Source organism: Hippichthys cyanospilos, chromosome 21, assembly GCF_059441005.1.
Source record: "Hippichthys cyanospilos isolate Australia breed blue-spotted pipefish chromosome 21, RoL_Hcya_1.0, whole genome shotgun sequence".
In the NCBI taxonomy this organism is placed as follows: Eukaryota; Metazoa; Chordata; class Actinopteri; order Syngnathiformes; family Syngnathidae; genus Hippichthys; species Hippichthys cyanospilos.
Window position 1 is genome coordinate 7,731,336 of NC_142389.1, and position 20,243 is coordinate 7,751,578.

General features: G+C 39.4%; 2 protein-coding genes across 4 annotated transcripts; one reads left to right on the forward strand and one right to left on the reverse strand.

Moving 5' to 3' along the window:
• Nucleotides 1-276: 276 nt before the first annotated feature.
• eya3 (EYA transcriptional coactivator and phosphatase 3) lies at nt 277-14,082 on the forward strand. 3 transcript variants are annotated; one of them, XM_088405239.1, is made up of 19 exons: nt 277-395; nt 2,671-2,768; nt 3,847-3,896; nt 3,971-4,065; nt 4,145-4,207; nt 4,887-4,941; nt 5,022-5,131; nt 5,383-5,520; nt 5,675-5,760; nt 6,833-7,010; nt 7,107-7,276; nt 7,373-7,456; nt 7,522-7,611; nt 8,332-8,390; nt 8,511-8,671; nt 9,390-9,504; nt 10,301-10,422; nt 10,581-10,681; nt 11,665-14,082. In XM_088405239.1, exons 2-19 carry the CDS (start codon nt 2,745-2,747, stop codon nt 11,743-11,745), a joined length of 1,782 nt encoding a protein of 593 aa, XP_088261365.1. In that variant the 5' UTR covers nt 277-395; nt 2,671-2,744; the 3' UTR covers nt 11,746-14,082. The 3 variants fall into 3 exon arrangements, with proteins under 3 accessions (XP_088261365.1, XP_088261364.1, XP_088261366.1); XM_088405238.1 differs by lacking the exon at nt 277-395 and adding an exon at nt 2,194-2,342; XM_088405240.1 differs by lacking the exons at nt 277-395; nt 5,383-5,520 and adding an exon at nt 2,201-2,342.
• LOC148406425 (XK-related protein 8-like) lies at nt 13,813-19,947 on the reverse strand. The gene is made up of 3 exons (XM_088405244.1): nt 19,593-19,947; nt 18,039-18,229; nt 13,813-16,701 (listed from the first exon to the last, which is right to left on the reverse strand). Exons 1-3 carry the CDS (start codon nt 19,886-19,888, stop codon nt 15,941-15,943), a joined length of 1,248 nt encoding a protein of 415 aa, XP_088261370.1. The 5' UTR covers nt 19,889-19,947; the 3' UTR covers nt 13,813-15,940.
• Nucleotides 19,948-20,243: the final 296 nt, after the last annotated feature.

Here is a 20,243-nt window from a genome sequence, read left to right on the forward strand (position 1 = left end):
CTATAAGCACAATGGGTAGCACAACCAGTGGTACTCGAACCACCATTTAATTGAGGGTTTTTACAGCAATTTCAAAATATCTGTTCATCAGTCCATTTTTTTCCCATGTGCAATATGTGGTTTAGCGCTTAGAGGTTGGGAAACAAAAAGCGCGAGAACAAACATAACAATGCTCGAGAGAACAAACATTTCGAATGAACAAACATTTCCTCACCTGTCGACTTAAAAAAAACACTGGACGCCGAACGTGCGACTCGAAATTTTGCGCATGCGCAACTATCGCAGCAACGCCAACTTCCTGCAAAATAGTGCTCCCTATCAACAGACAAAGCTTTACACTTTGGATTCAATTTGAGATGCAGAAATGTTAGCGTCCTGACTTCCCACTTTCAATGGTAAGACGGGTTTACTGATTGTGGTGACACGGCAATGCGTTATTTTTATTCTCCCAGTCAGCCTGTCGATTTTTGCTGCGGCAGCAGGAGTGAGATGCGTTGCACGCTGCCATTTCAGTGCCTGCTCCTATGGCGGCCGAACCCGACTAATGTCTGGAGCGGAAAACTTTTCTGCCCATGCCAAACTCGTGACCTCACTGCCAGTCTATTGATTGTATCCCTCGAGCACTAATATGGACAATTAGAGCCACATTTATATATAAAGCATCCAATTTTTCTAATTGAGAAACTTTATTAGGCGCGTGAGTACATAGCTAACATCGTATGTAGCGCGACGCGCTGTAAATATTAGCCGTGCTAGCTGTTCATGACGTTGGATCATTATTAAACTAAAGGATAATGACTGTTGTTATTATTGACCTCTAAAATAGACGACAAACGCTGTAGCAGGTTTCAGGAATTAGCCTGGCGCCGCTTCACCTTCATAAACGAATCGGGCTCGGCTGGGTTATTTGCTGGTTTCTGCTAATCTAACGGTGGTTGGCTATTGCCAGGAGGAATTGGGTTTAAGATTTTTTTTTTTCTTGCAAAATAACGAAGCGAGTTTGGACGATGCAGATATAGTCTAAACAACACTAATAAACTGTTTCACAACGCATGAAGGCGTCACTTGTCCTTAAATAGCTACTTGTGCTGTCTTGCTTATGCAAAATGTAAAAAAAATGTGTGTAGCCACATTAACAGTGTGTAGTATGTGTGTGTGTATATATATATATATATATATATATATATATATATATATATATATATATATATACCCACAGTATATTACCTATATACTGGGTTAGATTTTTGTTTTTGCAAGTAACAAGCCTTTTTCGTTGTATAAAAAGACTATTAATGGATAGTTAAAAAGAATACTTTATCATAACTTTTACCTGGTAGTTGATAGATTGTTGTCGCTACAATTAGACGTTGAATCTTTAAACGAAAGAGAATTGGGCACCGTCAGTAGAACCCATTTTTCTGCCTGTTGTCGAATGAAAATGGCATCACTTGAGCTCAGGTAAGTAATCATTGCTCAGCTTGCGGACACCCAGAAAACAGGTGAACCATGATTGGTCATTACCTGAACTTTGAGCACATGTGATGACATTGTCAGTTGACAGCAAGCAGAAAATTGTAATAACTCTTTGGCTCCCAAATATTTTTAGATGGCTCTTTAATAATTGAAAGGAAAAAAAAACAACTGTAAATTGGTACCTGAGATGGAGTGTTTAAGCTGAGTTAAAACTATTACCTTTTTAAATGGAAAAAAGTTTATGTAATTAAATATCCAAAATTTGTAAAGTGTATTTCAAATCTGCATGCCATCATAGTAATATCATAATTTTAGGAGGTGTTTTTGTAACTGTTGAATTGAAAAAATGATCAAATCCCACATGACAATTCCTTTTTGACAATTGATCATTAATTTGCTGTCAATGAAAAATAGATTATTCCCTGAAAACAAAGAACATCTATTGGAAATTTAAAAAAAACTTTTGGGTCTTTTATTTGCAGCAAATTTGTTGCTATAGTTTTTGAATCAAACATTTACATTCAGGTCACCGTGAGATGCATTTCAGTCCGTGTTTGTAGAAAAGTACCTGAGCATCTTAAAAGTGTGTCAATAATTTCAGTGGCCTTCTTTTCCTCCAGGTGTTATGAGTTGTTTATATAAATCTTGTATAAGCTGACATATGCTTCCCATTGGTCCCAACCCCCTGGAGGTGGCACACTTTTGATTCAGAACGTGCCGCGTTATTTGTCTCACGTGTTGGCGCGGTGTTGAATTTGCCGTCTGACCTATTTTCAGCTTCGGTGTCCACATTATGTCAGACACACGTTCCGTGTCGCCTACTTAGACGGGAAAGGCCAGTCAGTCGAGCCGAGCGATGAAACAAGGTTAGATTTTATCCCCCCGCGGCATCATTTCAACCGGCCTGAGTGACGATGTTTTTGTTGGTGGCCAGTTAGCTCACATGTAAGGCAGGACGTTTCCCTAATCCCACGCTAAGCACGAGAGTGGCGGGCAGTCAGGTGACGTCAGTCACACCTGCCTCACCTGTGGGTCTCGTGCAGGATATGCGACCTAGACGCCCCACTTCCTGCGCTCCCTGTTGGGGGTGGTGCATCCATGTGTGTTTTCGTGACAAGGGGAGGGGAGAATTTTGTTTTGGAAAAACTACATAAGGCGTCACCTCAGTCCACTTTTCAATTGTCTCCTCCTCAGGGTCGGCACAGAATCCCCAGGTCCAGAGAGTAGGCTGTGACGGCGCTGTCTTGTCGGGTGGCTCTGCCGCAGAGATGGATGACTCGCAGGAGCTGCCGGTAAGTGTGCCCGCATTAATGACTAATGATTTGAAATTGGGCGGTCCTCTACTCGAACTGGTTCCCATCATTTCTCAAGAAATCTACACTTGTTATCTTCGTCTTGCTGAAAGCATCCTGTGAGCTTTTAGTGCTGGAATGAGTGAGAGAAAGACTTTTTTTTTTGTTAGTGCGACGAACATTTTGTGCATGCTAAATGAGAAGTTGGGGACAGACCGATAAGTGGGTGCCGATGCGCCTCGTTTTGACGAATATTGACATCTGTCTTTTTTAAAGATCTGACGGTCGAAAAATCAATCTAAACCTGTTAACGTCAGGAAACTATACATTTGTATTTTCATTTGAACATGCGTGATTCTGCTGGCCCTGAGAACACCACAGCTTTTTTTTTTGTTTGGAATTCAAACAAAGAGAAGTGAAATTTTGACATTTCTGACATTTTGAAAATTGAGAGAACCTTATTTACGGTACAAAACTGGAAGGCGCTGCAGTAATTTTGTGCTTAAGTTTTCATTTATTTAGAAAACATGCAGGTGACTTACTGAACATTTTGTTCTGATATTACTACAGACACTTGTGTTGTTTTAAATGTATTAAAAAAAATACATACATCTACGTTATGCAAATTTGAAAATTTGTTCAATAAACTTGATTAAACATTTTATATTTTGGCAGAGTTGTAGGTATCTGATGTCAGGCCAAAATCTCAATCACATTTTGGTGTATTTTCAATCTTACAAAAACCGAAACTGTTTTTGCCAAATCGTACCCCTTCTAATTTTGTCCTGCGCATGTACAGCGTATATAGGCATCGATATACTGGCACCAGTATTTGCTCTTTACAATATTTATAAAATGGTTTATAATATTTGCTCCAAATATAAGTTATCAGCATCCTTGATTTCTGCTAATCTGTATCATTTTACCTAAATAAAGTATAAACTACAAAACCCAACCCAGTCGATGATGAGCTGATTTTTTTTTTTGTATGTTTAATGATTTTCTTGTAGAAACACTGTATTTCATTTGAGCTTTATTTCAACTTACGATGTAATAATAAATGTTTTTTGGGACACAGGCGAAGAAAGCCAAGCTTGATGTAGACAGTGGACTGGACAAAGAGCAAAGGTATGGGGAAAAAAATATTTTAATAAGTGTGAAAAGTCCGTTGGCTAAAATCAAGCATTTCAATACATTTGTAGTAGTTTAGAAGAAGATGGAAGCCCCAGTGCTGTGCTAGCTCCATCGGAGCAGGAAAGCTCTTACTCGGCCCTGTCCATCTCTCAACTTGGCTCACGTGAGTAGAACGTATAGAGAAAGTTGTGTTTCACCACGAGTAATGCTGCTCGGAATTGAAATTTTACTTCTGACTGCAGGGGATCGGGAGGCTGACGGAGAGATCGGAGCGGCACCCCAGCTTAACTCGTATGCACACTCTGGTATGAACGCAACATGAGTTAATATCACTATGGAATGTCTTCGGTATTCTAATTGGAATCACGATATTGAAAAATAAATATTATAATAAACGTTTAATTACAAAAATGTTTTGGTCCCACAGGTTAGGCTTATGCTACAATAATTGTGAACCAATAAAAGTGAACCGTGAATTAAAATGAGTTTGCTCATCTTTAGAATCAATTTACTTTGATTTATAACATTTTAAGCATTCCCTGACAACTTCACAAAATTCTACTACACAAATGTGGCACACACATAAGTCAACAAAGCAGCAATAATGCAAACAAGTGCGTGGCTTTATCACTACAACATTTCTATTTCATAAAACAATGCTATGTAATGTGGACAGCACTTATGCACTGACACTATATAAATAACTAAATCAGATAGACATGATCAATTTTGCAGCCTGCAATTTCAAAATCACAGTCTACTAAGTTGTAGCGTCAATATGAATTTGATGAACTGTCCAAACTTAACGAATAATTTACAGACTAATGAAATTGAGGTTTTGTTATAAGTAGTGAAATAATCGCATACATAGCAGTACAATAAGTCTCCTAAAAACAACATGCCCCACTAACCCTCTTTGTAATCGACTAAATATTCATACTGTCTACAATATTTGTAAAATGATTGCGCTGATTGTCTTGCCAGCCACAGATACAACAACCAGTTCCGAATACGCCCAGCAAGGCTATGAAGGAAGCAAGTGAGTATGCAGCATCCAATAAATCAAAATTTCTGGTCCTGTATTCACTTCAGTACTAATTTTGTTTTTTGTTTTTTAAGTCCTGCGGTGACATCCTATCCCAGCCCGGTAGCTTTCCCCCCGCTGGCTCAGTCTGCTGTGTATTCAGCTTTTCCACAGACGGGCCAAACGTACGGCCTCCCACCTTTTGGTTAGTCTTTACTTTGTCTTTACTAAAATGCACCGCTCACTAAAAACACAGCATTGCACTTTGGTCACTTTGCTTCAATTAGCCTCACTGCTTCTGCACTATGGAATCGATCTGCTTTCGGGTTTTCTGGCTTCAAAGCACAAAGCCCACAGCTTGACAGGAGGATTTTTTTTTAAAACTCCTCGCTGTCTCCAATAACCCTCTTGCTGCCCCTTTCCTTCTTTGCTTTTATTGCTGTCTGTCATCTTTAGGTGCTATGTGGCCAGGCATAAAAACAGAGAGCGGTCTGCCAGAGGCGCCCTCTGGTGGCCAGCCTGGGTTTCTCAGCTTCAGCACCACATATACCTCAAGCCAGCCAAGCCAGCTGCACTACTCATACCCCAGCCAAGGCAAGCTGCAGCACCACTTGCTCAGGACAATGCTGTCACACTCTGTAAATTTTCTGTAGGGGAGTGTGAATTTTCAGCATTCTCCTCTGGTGAGAGCGCCATGCGGCTTTTGCTTTCCTGACGCCATGACCGAAGTATGTGTGTTCCTCTCAAGGCTCAAGTTTTACAACATCCAGCGTGTACTCCAACATCCCATCAGCTACAGCAGCTACCACAGCATCCACCACAGGAGCTCTTCAAGTAAGTGGTTGGTTATTTTTAGTTGCGCTAATCATAGTAAATGCTTCACACGTAGCGAACGTGAGTCGAAGAAAGGTTTGGAAGGCAACTCGGAGGTGCTTCTCGCAACCAAAAGCACAAAACCTAATATTGTTTACAAACAGTGCAGCGTATAGCAAGGAGAAGGTTTTTTTTTAACAGATACTAAACTTATTTATCAATATTCGGCAGTAATAAGTTCCTAAGTTGGCCATAATTAATTTGATAACTAAATAGTTTTTTCATGTACAATTAATACCTTTCACAATTATTTTGTCACTTGGTTTTGACTGAAAATGACATCACATATGCTCAGGGATCAGCTTGCAAATTATCACATGAGCAAACCCGGAAATCAGGCTAGCCATGATTGGGTGTCATATGAGCATCTGATGATTTTTAGTCAAAAACAAGTGACAAAAGATTTTTTTTAAGTTATCAACAATATAATCTTGTACAAGTAATATCTTTTAAAATCACATTCTGCCTCTTGAAAAAGACATCAAACATGCTCAGGGCTCAGATAACGACCAATCATGGCTCACCTATTTGCTAAGTTTAATCGTGTGACATTCACAAGCTAAGCCATGATTGTTTCCTGAGCTAAAAATACATATGATGTCATTTTTAGTTGACAGCAGGTGGCAAAATGTGTTTTTAAAGCTATTGATTGCACATGAAAAATAATTTATCACTCATCATCATCAGTCATTCATATGTTAACCATTCATTTCCATGTACAATGAATACCTTTAAAACACATTTTACCGCTTGCTGAAAATGCCCCCATGTGCTCAGGTAACAGCCAATCACGGCTCAGCTTGCAAACTGTCACATGACCACACTCCGAAACCATGTACACCTTGATTAGCGGTTACTTGAACATTTGCCATACATGATTTTATTGCTGGTGATGGCGAAATAAGGAAACAACTTGCCAAACATGCAAGCTACAGTTAGATGCTTAAGTAGTATGTGAGAATTCTTTTTTTTTTGGGTTACCGTCTCAAATGATTATGTAATGACTCCGTACTTTTCTGTTGGACTCCCTCAGGAATTTAGTGGCTACAACTCTCTGGGACAGAACCAGTTTTCGCAGTATTACAGCCTGCCTTCCAGTTACGTGCCTGCCGGCCTGCCCAACAGCGACGACCACGGAGCCGCCGTGGGAGGCGCCGTGTACTCGGCCGTCAAGTCGGAAGAGGCCGCCTCGGCTGGACTACCTCCCACAGGTAATTTTTCCAACTCGCGTATCGGCAACTGCTCTACTTTACGATGTGACCCGGTAAGTTTGATTGTATTTATTTATTTTCCGTTCACTGTCCAAGATGCATCCCCACCTGAGAACCTCCCAGCAGGGGCGGCTCTGCCCAACACTGTGTCTCATCCTGCCGGAGCAAGAGAGCAAGATGACGTTGGGCGCCGCAACTCGGTGGGAAAAGCTAAAGGAAAGGCCAAAAGGTCTGACAGCTCCCCACCTACTGAGACCGACCTGGAGGTAATCAAAACTGATGATCTCTAAAAGTTTCCTATTTATGACTGCGTTTCGGAACCCGTTGAGATCCATAATTACTGCTCTTTTTTTCTTTTTAAGCGCATCTTTATATGGGATCTGGATGAGACCATTATTATCTTCCATTCACTGCTCACAGGCTCCTTTGCGCAAAAGTTTGGCAAGGTATGTTGATGTAAATAATGACTAAAAATAGCTTTGACCAGAGCTTTTTTATTCTGTGGCATTAGGACCCGGCAACCATGCTGAACTTGGGCTTGCAGATGGAGGAGTTTATCTTTGAATTGGCTGACAATCACCTGTTCTTCAATGACTTAGAGGTACCACAACCTTATCGTTGTTTTTTTATGTAAACAGACACTTATTTAGCTATTTTCATCAGTAAAGAGTTCATCATTTACCTCTAAATTGTTTATGTATGTATGCACGCTTGTATGACGTGTGTATACAGTACACACACACCTTTAAAAAAAATAAAAAATCAAGGCTCACCTTTTTTCTGGCTTTTGGCATGTGATGCTCTCAAGCTGAGCAGTGAATTATCGTTGCCAGAGACTTGAGCACACATGATGTCGTTTTTAGTCGGCGGCAGGTGATAAAACATGTTTTCAAAAGTTATTAATTGTACTTAAAAAAATAATTTGGTTATAAGATGAACTATTTTAACGCCACCCGTTTTTAAAAAGGAGCACCTACCAGCCAATTTGGAGGATTCTGGCTGAATGTTTCATGAAATTTTCCCAGCTTAATGATCAAACCGGAGCTGCCAAAAAAAAAAAAAAAAGTTACGTCAGTTGATGTTGATAGCATACTTAATAGGGTTTCCATCTTTTCTTGTCAAGGTTTTAGTCAAAATCTTAACTTTTTACTACAAAAATGGCTATCCCTTTTTTTGTTTAGTTAAATATAGAAAATAAATCAAAATACAATTATCGGCATCACCCTGGCAATGACAAACAAGATGGTATTCCTATACGTTCCCAAAATGTATATTAGGATCCTATAATACCATTTTGATAAGGTCAACTTTCTATTTGAAGGAATGTGACCAAGTCCACGTTGAGGATGTCGCCTCCGACGACAATGGCCAGGACCTAAGGTGCTTTTTTTTGGGCAGGGACCTCTGAACCATGCCAAAATAACACTTTTTTTTTTTTTTTAATGATTTGCGACTATTTAGATGGCTTTAGCATAATTAGAGCTAATTCTTGCCTATTAGTCATTACAATTTCCTGGCGGATGGATTTAACGGCCCCAGCGGTGGAGGAGCTGTCGGCGCTACAACAGGTGTCCAGGGTGGTGTGGAGTGGATGCGCAAACTGGCATTTCGCTACCGCCGCCTAAAAGAGATTTACAATAACTACAAGGGAAACGTGGGAGGTGAGTTTACAGTTTTTGTTTGTTTTTTGTTTTTTTTCAGGAAACTCTTTGAGTGACGCACAGCTTTCTTAATGGTCTTAAATTTGATGAATGCTTCGTGTAGGAGTTGACGCACGGACAAAAAAAAAAAAAAAAAAATAACCATTAAGTGGTCTTTGACGCGACATACTGTCTTAAAGTGTTACACACAAGTTATTGGAGGAATTTCTATCTGTTGGTCTATCTCAACCACCGCTCAAGAGCTTGGTTCAAAAATCGCAGGATACACACATAGGTTTAACATCCATTGAAAAAAACGTGGATTATAATGAGGGTGGGTATGTCCAATCTGGTACCCATGAACATATGTGTCGTAATTATTTAGTACGCCAAGCCGCAACAGTTTAGAATTTGCAGTATGGTGGTATTTTGAACTTTAACATGATTATATAATTAGCGTGAAATTTCAACTCTTTTTTTTTTCCAATGCTTTCATCGAAAAGCTCCCACATTGGTACCGTGTAGTAGTAGAGTAGTTGCAAGTCATTTGTGGCAAATAGCCCATTCAGTCAGACTTTGTACATCAAACATATTTCAGCCAAGATAAAGGGTTTGTTTGCTTATTACTCTCCTGCATGACAGCTTCCAACTGACTTCATAACAGATATTTGGAAACTGTGTTGAATTTAAAATAAACAAGGCGGATACTGTGATTTTAATTATTTTTGCTCCATTGTAGGCCTGCTGAGTCCAGTGAAGAGGGAGATTCTTTCACGGCTTCAATCCGACATCGAAAACGTGACTGACTCCTGGCTCAGCACAGCGCTCAAGTCTCTATTGCTCATACAGTCCAGGTTGGCTTTTAAATACTTATTTTTAGATTTCTTTCCAGACCTTTTTGTTACCTGATTTTAAGGGTCGGCCGATTTCAAGTCCAGATTTGAGTTTTTTTTAATTGTCTTTTTTTTAATAGGGCTTGGAGTTTTTTTTTTTTTTTTTTTTTGTAGAATTAAGTACTAAAGTAGTCCATCTCTATCTAAAAGTATGAAAGTCATTGATTACTTCTGCTAGTAAAGTACTGGTGTAATCATTACTTTAGGTACCTACTAGAGTAATCGATTACTTAAATTACAATCTAATTACCATATTTTCTGCATTATAAGGTGCACCGGATTATAATTTTAAAAATTTTTCAGTCACAATATAGTAATACTCAAAGTAATAACAATAACTCAAATTATACCTCTAAATAGCATAATGAACCAATGTCAATATGAGCAACCTTGTTCAACTGTAAACACACAAAAGAAACAGGTAAAGCTTAATTTATCACTTAATTCCCCAACTACCGATCCCAATCTCAATATTGATCTATATATAAGGTGCACCTGATTATAAGGCGCACCATCAGCTTTTAAAAAAAAAATACGGCTTTTAGGTGCGCCTTATAGTGCGGAAAATGCGGTAATTATTTTATTTATTAAGGTACCTAGATTTCTTTGATTACATTTAACGGATAAAGCAATTGATTTTTTTAGTACTTAATTAGCCAAACTAATTGATTACATTAATACTTAGTTCATTGCAAAAAAAAAAAGAGTCAATTGAATGAGTTAACAAGCCTTATTTAATTGTTTGCTTCATCAACAGGGGGAAGTGTGTCAATGTCTTGGTCACCACCACTCAGCTGGTACCAGCGCTGGCTAAGGTGCTGCTTTACGGCTTGGGAGATGTCTTCCCCATAGAAAACATTTACAGCGCTACCAAAATAGGTACAGCTAAATACAGGCCTTACCGTCAATGAGTGTACAGTCAAAAATAAACGCATTAGTCGTAGATCACATGTAAGCTTATTGCAGTGCTTTACTTTTCTTGTGATATTCCTGAAAATTGTTGAGAGGTGACTCTCTCTATCATATTTGGATTGTAGGTAAAGAAAGTTGCTTTGAGAGGATCGTCTCTCGCTTCGGGAAGAAAGTGACTTATGTTGTCATAGGCGACGGGCGCGACGAAGAGTTTGCAGCGAAACAGGTACACGTAACGTTGAACTTCAAGCTTATATTTTGGGCAATGTGTGCTAAAATTTTGAATTCTCCCCCACCTCTCAATCTGCTTTCTGCAGATTTTTTTAGGCTAAAATAACATGTTTACAAGTTTATTTGTTATTCCCCCCCAAAATGCTGATAACTATTGGTATGGCAAACGTTTAAGTTAGTCATTTCAGAGAAGATGTCCCACCTTGACCATCACAGAATTTCTTGAGGAAAAATAATTTGCACACACATAAGATGCACATATTAATAGGAAAAATCCAGAATATTAGATCTTGAGTCAATAGTTTTCTAATGAAAAATCATGGCGTTGTTTTGGTAGTTTTTGGCATCATTCTCCAGAAAAACATTTTAAATAGCATTATCTGGAATGCCATTTCGTTCTCGTGGACTCAATCTCGTGAGACATCTCATTTTACGGGATTTGAGTCTTCTCCCATCCCACGCCACATTTAAAAATCTACCATATTTTCCGCACTATAAGGCGCACCGGATTATAAGGCGCACCCTCAATTAATGACGTTTTAAAACTTTTTCCATATATAAGACCCACCGGATTATAAGGCGCACCCTCAATTTCTGAAATATTTTAAAACTTTTTCAATCACAATATAGTAATACTCGAAGTAATCACAATAACTCTCAATAGCACATTAACTCAATGTGAATATGAGCAATCTTGTTCAACTGTAAACACACAAAAGAACCAGGTAAAGCTTACTTTATCACTTCATTCCCGTCTACAAATCCCAATCTCAATATTGATCCACACATAAGGCGCACCTGATTATAAGGCGCACCATCAGCTTTTTAAAAAAAAATGAAGACTTTTAGGTGCGCCTTATAGTACGGAAAATACAGTACTCATTTTTTTACTTCAAATTCCGCTATACAATTTGGGTCACTCACTGTGCACTTGAATGAGGCAGAAGTCTGACTGAAAACTTTTGTCGCCCCACGTAGCACAACATGCCTTTCTGGCGGATCTCCGCTCACGGCGACCTGGTGTCCCTGCACCAAGCGCTGGAACTGGACTTCTTGTAAAATTAAGAGACAGCGGCGGTACATTAAACGGAAAAAATAGAGCAGCCAGTTATTGTTTCTGGACGGACACTGATCAAGAATCCTCTGCGACTCCAACGCTGCTCACATGCATATTTACAGACAGCAAACGAACCGAGGTGGAGCCGACTTGTTAGGAACGGAGCGAGCGTCCAGTCGGGCGCTTTCGACGTCCTCGTGCCCAGCACTCCCTATTGTTTGGCAGCTAATCTCGCCACTGCTAAAATTCGTCCTCAATTGGACGCAGAAGGGACAACGCCGTTGTTTGATCCCTTTTTAATTCTTTTCGGTTAAAATAAAAACATCTCCCACCCGGTTTCAAGTTACCAAAGGACCTTTTTTGCCTTAAGCGCATAAGGTATTAGTTTGCATTCAAAATGTCCAATTCCAACATTTGCTTCTGGGCTCATTTGCACTCGTTCTGTTTGCACTCATTTTGACGACATCCATAAAAGTACAGTGAATTCTCTGTTAAAAAAAATGAAGTTGACAGGTTCAAATGCCACGACGGCGACAACATAAGTGATATAAATGGAAGCCATCAACTGACTTCAACAAAGTTCGGGAATGCCCAGGCGCAAAAAATGCAGGGCGTTACTGTTACTGACCATCTGTTTCCTTATTGGCTTGCTCCATGCGTCGCCACGGCAACATTTGAATGAAATTAGGAACTATAAAACGGAACTCTCATGGAGGAAGTTGTCCAACTCAATCCCAACCACAGCTAAATTGACACAATTTTGCGGCGTGTGCTCTAATAGGAAGTGAGAATTCAATGTAGGTTTACTAAGAAAAAGGTTCTGACCCTGTGGAAATCGGACGTTCTTGAATTTTCGGATGAGCTGAAACAACCGTCAACAAATGACTCAAATGTTGGCCCTTTGGCTTCTTCATAGCACAAGCCCAAGTGTCCTTCAAGCGTGTGTTCACATTTTCAACGTGGTATTAAATTCAAGGATTTGTTGGACTTTAAGAATGTGACCCTTGTAAATAATTATCCAAGTTGCAGTTGTTTTATCAAGCCCTCAGCCTGACTCCATCACCACAAACACTGAGTAGATTTTTTTTTTTTTTTTTCCAGAAATGACAGGACATTCTATCCTGATGTCCAAATGTAGCAGAATTGTTTAGTGCAGTTTGGAAAATCAGCTCCTGAATAACTGGCTAGTCGCATCCTTAGAAGTGTTTAGTCAGACCAAATGTTAACCAAAAATCAATATACTCAAGCATCCACAAACTCATTCACTGCCAATGACGGCTATCGATGTCAAAAATCTGTTAACTGCGCCGCCGGTGAATGAGTTCAATGAATGCATAAGTCGAGCAATTGTGCTTAGTTTGCAAGCCAAAAGCTTGCTAGGAGTTGTGTTTACATCACAGGTGAGTGAATTGACGTGGTAAAAAGTAGGAAAGTGCGGCATGCTAAGCTGACACCCTTTTGCAAACGTAAACGGTACAAAACGAGATGGCGACCGTGCAATACATCTTTCCATTGCTCATGAACTCGAGTTTGGGTTGGGTCAACGTTGTGTCCGCACGGCATGATGACTGAACAATTCTGAGCCTGAAGGTTACTCGCAGCTTTTGGACCGTTAAGAATGTGTATTTGTGTGCATTTATTTGTGTGTTTTCTTATTGTTGCCTTTTGTTGTTGTTGTTGTTGCATATTTATATTGTGCCTTTAACCATGTATGCATAATCTCAAAGGGAAACGTGTTTTTGTTTAGTCTTGGAACGTATTTTTATCCGATGTATTATTTCTCCCTTTTTTGTAAGTGCAGTTTTGGTTCTCAAATTTAAAACATTTTCAAATTGCTTTTTTCTGTTTGGATTTCGGCAACATTATGTGGCATCGGCAAGCCCTTTTTGTTTGAAATGTAATCAAGAAAAAAAAAATCATCTTGTGTGCTCTGTATTACTGCTGAAGAGATTCATTTGGATTATCATTTGCTGTGACATCATCCTGGCTCGGAGACAATCAAGAAGTAATACACATGGTATTACTGGCTCGAATAACAACGCGGCAACAAAAGAAAGTTGAACAAAGCGTCGCTAAAGTTTTTGTTCACTTTATGTGGAATTGACAGCGATACCATTTCTGATACATGAAACCATTTTGTGATCTCTGCATGCCATGTTTGTTTTAACGTAAACAATTGGGATGTAATGTTAAAAGTAAAACATTCAAAGTTGTTTTTTTTTTTAAAATCATCTCATGGTCAGGACTGATGGTGGTGACCACCGTAGCAGTTAAGGACCTCAACACATCTCTGTAAAGATGTCCTGTTATCTGATAAAGTACAGTACATTGTAAATACATTGACCAGTGTGTTTGTGTATTTTTACACAGGTTCCCACTTGCAATCTTGCATGTATGTTCACTGCATCAAAAAAATCATTTTAATTGCATTCATAACGCAAGTGAATTAAACACACTCTAAATATTCAAATAGACTACATTTTAGGCACGCACTTGGTATTTATTATTCTATAGATAAGGTGATATGTGTGACTGTAACGATTCTCATAATTTGCAAGCTATGTCCTGTAAGGCAGTGGTCCCCAACCACCGATCCGTGGATCGACCTGTATCGGGCCGCACCCTAAAGAATGATGTTTTGAAACTGAAAAGTTAATTCATTTATTCTTCGTTTGGTTTGATGTTTTTGGCGCCGCCTCTGGCCACTGTTGATATTACATTTTGTAGTGCAAAAGGACGGTGTGGCTTCACTTTAGAGCATAGGTGTCGAAATCCAGTCCACAAGGGCCGGCATCCAGCATGTTTTCCGGTTTTCTTTCCCAAACGCCTGATTCAAATGATTAGCTGATTAGCAAGCTCTGCAGGAGCTTCAAAATGATCCCAAACATTTGAATCAGGTGTTTTTGATGGAAAAGGTTTGAAAACGTAGGATATCGGCCCTTTAGGACTGGAATCCGACACCTGTGCTTTAGAGCAATCACAGTCTTTGACTCACACGTTTCTCTGTGAAATCAGACCCCAGACTGTAATCCGTACTTTCTTTGTAAGAATGTTGTCATTTATGATATGCTCAAAATTAGATTGTTCTTTGATCCAACATGTGAATGTGGATAACATGCTAGCTAATGTTAGTTCTTATTTTCAGCATGTTATCAAGTGCTGCCTTGTATGCGTTTTAGCTGGTTTGCATTTTCGTTTTTGTCCGCCATTTTCCTTTTGATATGTTAGCATATAAAAAGGTTTGCATTGACATGAACTCATTTGCATCTAATTAACATTTTGTATTGAAATTAATAGCAATTGACTCAATCAATGTAATTTGCATACAATCTCAAGCGTCGAGTGATAAATAGGTTGGGGACCAATCTGCTTTTAGAAATATAATACTCCGTTTGGATCGGCATTGTAAAAAACAAAATTATAGCTTCCTTTCATTCATTAAAAACGGTTCAACTAAAGTTCAGACAGCAAACTACGACCATAATAATCATCATTATCTTTAGAGGTGCACGTGTGATTAAGTCATCCATTCAACTCCTGTAGTTTCACTTTTCATACTGTTTGCTTTATCATTTCAGTGCCTAATAAAAGTATGGACTATGGCACTTGATAATGAAAGGGAATTTACACTGAACACGTAACAGCTTGTCTAACCAATGAACAAACAACATCATAGCTGGCCATAATCCATTAGGGTGGATGTGCAAGTTCCAACCTTCAAAGAATCAAACAACTCCCAAATCACCGTGGAGAAGAAAAAATAAATCAAGTTCAAGTCGCTACAAAACACCGAGCAAGTCAAGTCATAAAATATTGCTCAGTCATACAACAAAAGAAGTGCATCATCTCTAGAAATTAAATTAACATTTACTGTACAATGAATATAAAACACTCACTTATTAAATGAATGTCAACACAAATGGTTCTAGTATAACACTTAGAATATAACGATTATCGAAGAATGCACATAATTGTTTTATATTAATGTGATATGAATGACTAATAAATACAAATAAACTATGCTTAAATAACGACAACTGTTTTAAACTAGCTAGCTTACTCGGATTCATGGTCATACCGCGTTTTAAGTCCAGTGGTTCCCTGTGTTTTATTCCTGCTTGAGATTGCAGAACTGCTCCATTGTGACGCGCAGCACATGTGTGTGTAGGTCATCCATGTGCATATCAAGTGCTTGTGTCATGAGTAGAAATTCTCCGCCAGCTTCCTCATTCTTTTATTTGAACGTCTGGCGTCAGCTTGTGACACGGGGCCATCAATTACATCTTCTATCGTGTAACTTCGGTCGAGGATGTGAGGAAGCTGGCCTTCTCCCGCCACAACGTTGGCAGAGAACATGGCCGCCTTCTCTGAGGTATCTCCTTTCAGCTCCATTTTCGAGAGGTTCGGATGAAACCACTTGTAATAAATCATTTTGAGTATTAATCCGACCACGTAAAGTGCAACCACACCGGTGGCGGTAGCGTAGGCAGCCGAGAGGGGGATTTTAAAAGAAAGAGGTTGCGTGAGCATCCTCCAGCACCACAAGCCACACAGGAGGGAAATATCAACCAGCATGAAGCCGTGATAGACCGCCGTCTTGTATCGAGTCTTCTCGTCCACCACGTTGAACCAGTTAAAATACCAAATAAGGCCCACGGTGGCCTGGTACAGCCGCTGCCCGCATGAGCCGTCCATGAACTTCGGTTTGGAGCGCCAGCTGCAGAAGAAGAGGAGCATCCAGGAACAAATGAAGTGAGTGAAGATGTGGCAGGGCAACACGGAAGCGAAGAGGCCGATGGCGGCCAGCCGGGAGAAAATGAGGAGAAGGTTCCAGAGGAAGTAGATGAGCGACGAGATGATGCCTTGCTCTTGTTTGTCGGGCAGGAAGGAGCGGAGGGCGCGGTGATAAGTGGTCACACTGAAGGCGATAGCTGAAGCGGAACCCAAGGCCTTTAACACTGAGGATCACATTGGACAGATACGTTGCTTTGTGCGACAGTCACAATTTCAGTGAGTGGCCACAAGAGGACGCCAAACCCTTGACGTTCAACAAATAAAAATCATCAAACCAGCTCATTATCATATCAACTCAATGGACACAACTCTCCAAAAAAGAGACTTCATTGTGTTTAATTCTAGTTTAGTTCCTAACAATGGTACTTTTATTCTTTTTGCACAATCTACTGACAAATATGCTAACTCACATTATCCATTGAATGCTTTTATCCTGTTACTTTCCTTTTGTAACGTGAAATCTATGAAATCTCAAATGCACGACATTACCCACCAAAACTTTGCCAACAGGTGTAAAACACGCCCTCTCATAGGACCGGCTTAGCTGCCTAGCAACATGCCTGCCACAACCAGCGTGCAAAAAGGACCCCCCCTACACAAAAATAAACTGAGAATGCACAACCAAATTCAGCGGAAATGAGGAATTTACAACACTACTTACAGTTGAAATTTGCCATCAAACCAAACACTTTGAAATCAGCAATCGATTAATAAAAGGCGCTACTAGTTTCATGCTAATTAGCAGCTATGTTGTGGTTCTGCAGCAAATTAAGCGTCAAATATGAACAGTGTAGAAACAACTGTCACAAAATGTAAACAAACAGTAATCAGGCATATATTCTTCATCCCCTGCATAGAACAACCAAAACTATCAGTGCCGTACTGACGAGTTCAGAGGAGTTGCGCTTGCTCCATGAAGCTTTAATCTGAATTCCCCTAGATTGGGGGTAGACTGGGTTTTTGATGTGTCTCTCCTACCGCCACACGAGCAAGCTCTTCGGAAGCCCGATAACGATCCTGATCATTTTAATCAGGTGTGTTATAGTAGGCAGACAATACATGTAAGGTAATGGTTGTCTAGGCCCAAAGTTGTCTACCTCTGCCGCTAGATCGCAAGCAGGATTCAGAATTAAAAATGAACAATATCTGACTTTGTTTTATACTGCCCCCAGGTGGCTAAATTGGGGACATCAGAAGGAAAATAAATCAAATTAAAATAATTCAATAAAACGTGACCAAAATATGTAAATGACATCATCAATGTACAGTATGTTATACAAGGTAAAGTATTTTTTTTCTCATAAAAATACACATTATAATAGTCTTTTAAGAAAGTTGGAATGATTTAATGGTGGTTCTACCCATTTCAATATCAAAAACTGATTTAGGATATAAATATCTGTGGTACGAATATCTGCAAAAATCTGTGGTATTTTTGAATCAAGGAACTATGTTGAAGTAGGAGGAGGATGTTCCTTGACATTCATTAAGTATGTGATACCTGTCAGAGGATCCAACTGGCCCCGCTGCAGCATAATGGTGAGCATGAGGACCAATTGGGGCGCACTTTCCGATAAAGCCTCAAAGAATCGCAGCATGCTGAGATCGTGAGTCAAGTACGCCGCAGAGTCTGTTAGGTCTCTGGTTTTTGTGATACAGCTGCACGATGTGATCTCCACAATGGCGGCATGCCTGAGGAAAAAAAAAAAAAAAACAGTGGATGCACAAATCCATCATTCAGTGTTAACCAAAATGATTAATTTACAGGAGTTGTGCACACGACTTTAAAAATGTGTACCTTGTATAGTTCATATTTGAGCAAGATGTGACATCAACAGTGAATATTTAAAAAAATTAAAACAGCCTTGAGACAAGTTTTATTCATAACTCGTCTCAAATTGTCTTCCACATTAGAATGGAAATATTACTATTCTGTTCCAGCCCCAACGCAAAAAAAAAATGCAAACTTAAAACAAGGTACAGCAGAGATTCACAACCTGAACTGCAGACTACAAACTACTGTATTTAGAGCAACGATATCCAAACTATGACCTGAGGGCTATTTGTGGCCTGCTATAAATTTTTCTGCTGCATGTGGAATATATAAAAAATGGCATTTGTGGTAAAGGTAAAAAGTGATAACTATGTGCTACTAGTAGTAATTATAGTGTTTATATAGTGTAGAGATTTTCTAAACATGCAAAGATAACGCAAAATGATTTACAATGTTTTCTATCCAGAACACGGTGGTAAATACAGATCATTGGTTTTTAGAAGTGAAAAATAGTTTATTCTGTTTTCTGCAGTATATCAAGGTTTAATTTAAGAAGATACTACATTCATGATCCTCAAATAACGTTTTTTAAATTGGTCAGCTGACTATTTTCTTGTTTTAGGACTCAATCTAGTCCTCGAGGGACAATGTCCTGCATGTTTTCTAAACTTGTCTCTCAAACACACCTGATTCAAATGATTAGGATCATTTCCAAGCTCCTGCAGAGCTTACTAATGAGAAAAAAAGAAAAAAAACATAAAACATGCAGGATACTGGCCCTTGACGACTTAAGTTCGACATCTATGCTAGTGGGATACAGTGTCGTTGGCCAACCAAAAATGTGGAGAATTGTTTGCTAATTCTGACGCAGTTTATCAAATAAACATCCCAAAAATAAACAATATATCTCTGTCAATCGATCGACATAACAATATATCTTTCTATATCTAGATTTACATATAATTGTGTTTTTAATAGATTGTCAAATAATTTTAAAGTGCTCCTTGCAAAATTGTTCTTTTTTCCTGTATGTGGCCCTCAAACGAAAAAAGTTTAGACACCTCAAGGGCACCAAAAACAATGTAGTGTATTACATAACTGCAACACGTTGAAACCCCCTTTTCAGAAATTGTAATGGAGTGGACTACAAATTAGTCTCAAACTGTACTTTTTTGTAAAAAGAAGCGGAGAGTACAAATCGCGTATCTGCACAGAAACGATAAACACGTTTATCTGACCAAATACAACACGTGTTTCAAGTCCACATTTCTTCCTACGAACCTGAAGTAGACTCCCAGCTGTAAAAAGTGCACAACCTTCAGCTGTCTCGGACTGAGCCATTTCTCGACCTTTGTCACCCGCTCAAAATCATCATAAGTATACCACAGCCAGCTGTAGCTTTGAGCGAGCACCGACGAGCCCAGGAGGACGAAGATCAGGATGCCGAGGCGGACGTATTCCTCTTCTTGGTAGAGAGCTACAGCAGTGCATATGTCCAGTACAATGTCCAACAATAGAAATGCCAGGCCCACATAAGTGAGGAAACGATCCAACTTGGTGAACTTAAACACGCTCATTGTTCCGCTTGGACTGCGACATGTTGAGAAAGTTGCTGCCGCGACACTCAAACTGTACACTGACGTGAAACAGAAACTCCTCTTCCATTCAGGCCCTCCTACTTTGTAAAAACCCAGCCCTCAAGAAGTACTTTTAAAGGCATACGGTCAAAAAAGAAAAAAAAAACGCTCATGGGTCCGCTGACATTCTGCCACTTCCATTGCCGAAATTTAAATTATAATTAAGGGGTGTCCAAAGTTTTTCTTTAAAGGGCCTCAAATTGTTCAGCGGCATGTTTTATCCATACATATGTAGGTAAGATTTAAAAGAATTGAAAAATGGTAGCCCGTGAAGTGATGATGATGATGCTTAAAG